A 3,470-nucleotide genomic window follows, 5' to 3' on the forward strand; every position below is an offset into this window, starting at 1 on the left:
CTAGCAATAAACATCTCCTAAAGATTGCTTACCTGCCCACCACAGTCTGCAAATAAAGCAATATAGATCAAGAAAAGATAACTGAGAGTAGCACAGTTGGTGATTAATAAGGGCTGGTTGTCAGTATTATCCAGAGAGATTTAAATGGCAGAGGTAGGACAAGTTGAGGCTGGCTGTATTGGAGACAGGAGTGAGTTCAAAGCACTTTAAAAAGAGTGGGCTACAGTAGTGATTAGAGTAGGGATCAATGTGTTAGTGAAAGGAGTGGTTCAGATTCATCCTATTTTACATTCTTGACATTTTTATTGATACTCAGCAAGTTTAGACACTTTTGAGATTCTGGACATATAACAAGTAACAAAACTGACGTGATTTCAGACGAAATGTAGTTTATAGACTTGTAGGAAAGAACAACAAATGATATCTATACTGATGCCAGTTATCTGTCTATCTATATATTTACAAATTAGTTGCAATACATATTTAGAAGGAAACAAACATAATTTAAAAGGGGAAAAATGAGTAACATATGTTAGGCAACATACATTAGGTGATAACATACATCATCCTCTTGAAGATAATGTCACTTGAATGTGGCATTTGAACAAATACTCACACAATGAGGAGTGAACCAAATGAAGTGTTGTGGCGGGAGGAACGGCGCAAAGTTCTTGGAGCCACACAAATCTTCATGTATTTGAATAACTCAAAGAGTTCTAGTGTAGGTAGGAAATTTAAAACCATAAGAATAACGCAAGGAGGGGATCCCTGGGTGGCTCAGCAGTTTGGTGCCTGCCTTTGGCTCAGGGTGTGATCCTGGAGACCCAGGATCAAGTCCCACATTGGGCTCCCTGCATGGAGCCTGCTTCTCCCTCTGCCTGTGTCTCTGCCTCTCTCTCTCTCTCTCTCTCATGAATAAATAAAAGCTTTTAAAAAAAAGAATAACTCAAGGATCTAGTAAGGTAGGATAAAAAAAAGATAGAAAGATGGATTTGAAGAATAAGAAGAAAATGAAGAGATAATGATGCAATCAGAGCTAAGAGACAAACTTTTTTAGGGAGTAAGAAGTGGTCACATGTATCAGGAGTTCAAGAAAAAGGAAAGACAAGAAGAGCCTAATGGATTCAACATGGAGGTCATTAATGATCTTGGCAAAATATTGTTTGGAGGGTCTGAGCCAAAGCCAGATTGCAATGGGTTGTAAAGTGAAGAGAAGAGAGATTGTGTCATTAATCATTTTGAGAACTTTGATTGGAAATGAGAGCAGAGAGAAATAGACTTCTAGCTAGCTGAGGATGCATGCCAAGTAAATATGTGTGTTTGTTAAGAAGGGAGATTCTAAAGCATTCTTAAATGCTGAATGCACGGATCAAGTAAAAAATGGAAAACCATAAAGATACAGGAAACAAAAGAAAAACATAAATTATGTCTTTGGGAAGGCAAGGGGAGATGAGATCCGTAGCATGTGTAATAATGGGAAGATTACTCAAGGTCAGGACGAAGGTACAGAGAACTTTCATGAGGCCAGCATTGAAGCGGAGAAAGGACCTTGGTGGAGAGTCAGTGGTGAGTAGGACTAGCTCTCCCCCCTTTCCGGAAGACGGTCCTCTTGATGGCCTTAATGAGTTCCTTGTTACGAAGGCTGTAGATAATTGGGTTGACCAGTGGCGTCAGTACAGAGTAGACAACAGCAAGTGTTCGGTCAAGGGTCAGGGAATAGCTCTTCTTTAGGCGCACATACATGAAGATGATGCTCCCAAAGAAGATGAGAACCACAGTGAGATGCGAGGCACATGTAGAGAAGGCCTTCCTTCTCCCTGCTGCTGTTTTTATCTTCAGTACAGCACCAATGATTCTTCCATAAGAAACCATAATAAAGAGAAAGGTGATTAGGATGATGAAGGCATTGATGGCAAAGTCCACAAGGACATTAGTGGATGTGTCCTTGCAGGCCAGGCTCAGCAGAGGCGGAAAGTCACAGAAGATGTGTTGAATTTCATTGTAGCCACAGAAGGGGAGCCGGGAGACCAGGATGACTTCGGAAATGGGACACAGGAAGCCACAAGTCCAACAGCCAGCAGCCATCTTGCTACAGAGGGTTGGCGTCATAATTGCAGGGTAGTGGAGGGGCCGGCAGATGGCCAGATACCGGTCATAGGCCATGGCTGTAAGAAGGTAGCATTCAGAGGCCCCTAGGGAGTGGAAGAAGTAGGTCTGAAGGAGGCATCCTGCAAAAGAAATGGTCTTCTTCTCACTGAGAAGATTGGCCAGCATCTTGGGGATGGTAGTGGCCGTGTACCACAGCTCCAAGACGGAGAGTACACTGACAAAGTGGTACATGGGTGTGTGCAGGGCTGCATCCAGTCGTATGACTAAGAAGATGAGCATGTTGCCGCAGATAGTGAACAGGTATGCCAACAGCAGCAGGACAAAAAGCCAGCCTCTGACGTGTCCCACTTTGGGGAAACCAAGGAGCACGAACTCGACCAGGCTTGAGCGGTTGTGCCGTTCCATGGGAGGCCGAGGTGGGAAGGGAGGGAGAGAAAACTGGGTGGAGGTGACTGCCAAACCCAACTCAACACTTCCTTTGTCTTGACGGTTTGTTTGACTGGAAGGCAGTATTTTATTATACGACTGCTGCCACGGGGAATACCGCTCTACGGGTAACGGCAGCTAATGCTCACCAAGCATTGAGCACTTTTGCGAGTGTTTTCTATTTTACGTAATTTTTACATGAGCAACGAGTGCCATCGTGATACCCATTTTACAGACAAGAAAGTTCAAGAATAGAGAGGATGGTGAGACTGTGAGCTCTTCTGTTTATTCTGGACACCATGTCACAGAAACAAGATTAGAATCCATGGCCTCCATGCTGTCTACACTATGGGCCCTTCCCCAAACATTCTAGCCCTCTTCCCCCAGGACCTAGTGTTTTCCTTCAGTCAGATTCAAAAGGTGAGCTTCGTATATGAGATGAGTACAAGGGCGAAGTCTTACTGCTCCGTTCACAGGTACGAATACTTCTTGAAGACACCTGTGTCGGGCAAAAGGAGCAGACCTCCGGCAAGGTGCAGCCCCTGCCCCCAGAAAGCTGACGGCCTTACCGGGGAGGTAGCACACCAGCTCATCATCTTGGTCTTGCCCGAGAAGGGCCCAGCCCCACGGAGGGCTGAGGAAGACGCTTGTTTCTCAGACCAGGGTCACTTCTCAGGAGCTTCTCAGAGGAGGAGGCTCCCGAACTGAATGTTCCAGTTCTTTAGCTAAAAGAAGAAAATCAACATTTCAGACAAAATGCACGTGAGCAGGCACCCAGCAGGAAGCAGCCGGCCTTAGGGAAGTGCATGTTCCCCTCTGTGGTGACACCACTGGGAAGTTCACCCAGTGACTTGGGACCTTACCCCCTTAGGATGAATGTTCGCTAGACAGACGTAGTTTCTGGAACATCACTGATGGTTAATCATTCTAACCTC

At 45.1% G+C, this 3,470-nt stretch overlaps 1 protein-coding gene across 1 annotated transcript; it reads right to left on the reverse strand.

The window, feature by feature from the left end:
* Positions 1-441: 441 nt before the first annotated feature.
* Positions 442-3,237, reverse strand: OR6N2 (olfactory receptor family 6 subfamily N member 2). Its single transcript, XM_072814532.1, has one exon. The coding sequence runs from the start codon at positions 2,512-2,514 to the stop codon at positions 1,561-1,563; it is 954 nt and encodes a 317-aa protein (XP_072670633.1). The 5' UTR covers positions 2,515-3,237; the 3' UTR covers positions 442-1,560.
* Between the last annotated feature and the right edge of the window lie 233 nt (positions 3,238-3,470).

Source organism: Canis lupus, chromosome 38, assembly GCF_048164855.1.
Source record: "Canis lupus baileyi chromosome 38, mCanLup2.hap1, whole genome shotgun sequence".
NCBI classification, from domain to species: domain Eukaryota; kingdom Metazoa; phylum Chordata; class Mammalia; order Carnivora; family Canidae; genus Canis; species Canis lupus.

Coding starts and splice junctions, on each gene's coding strand:
- OR6N2 (XM_072814532.1), bottom strand. CDS start 2,514: ATGGAACGGCACAACCGCTCAAGCCTGGTCGAGTTCGTGCTCCTTGGT.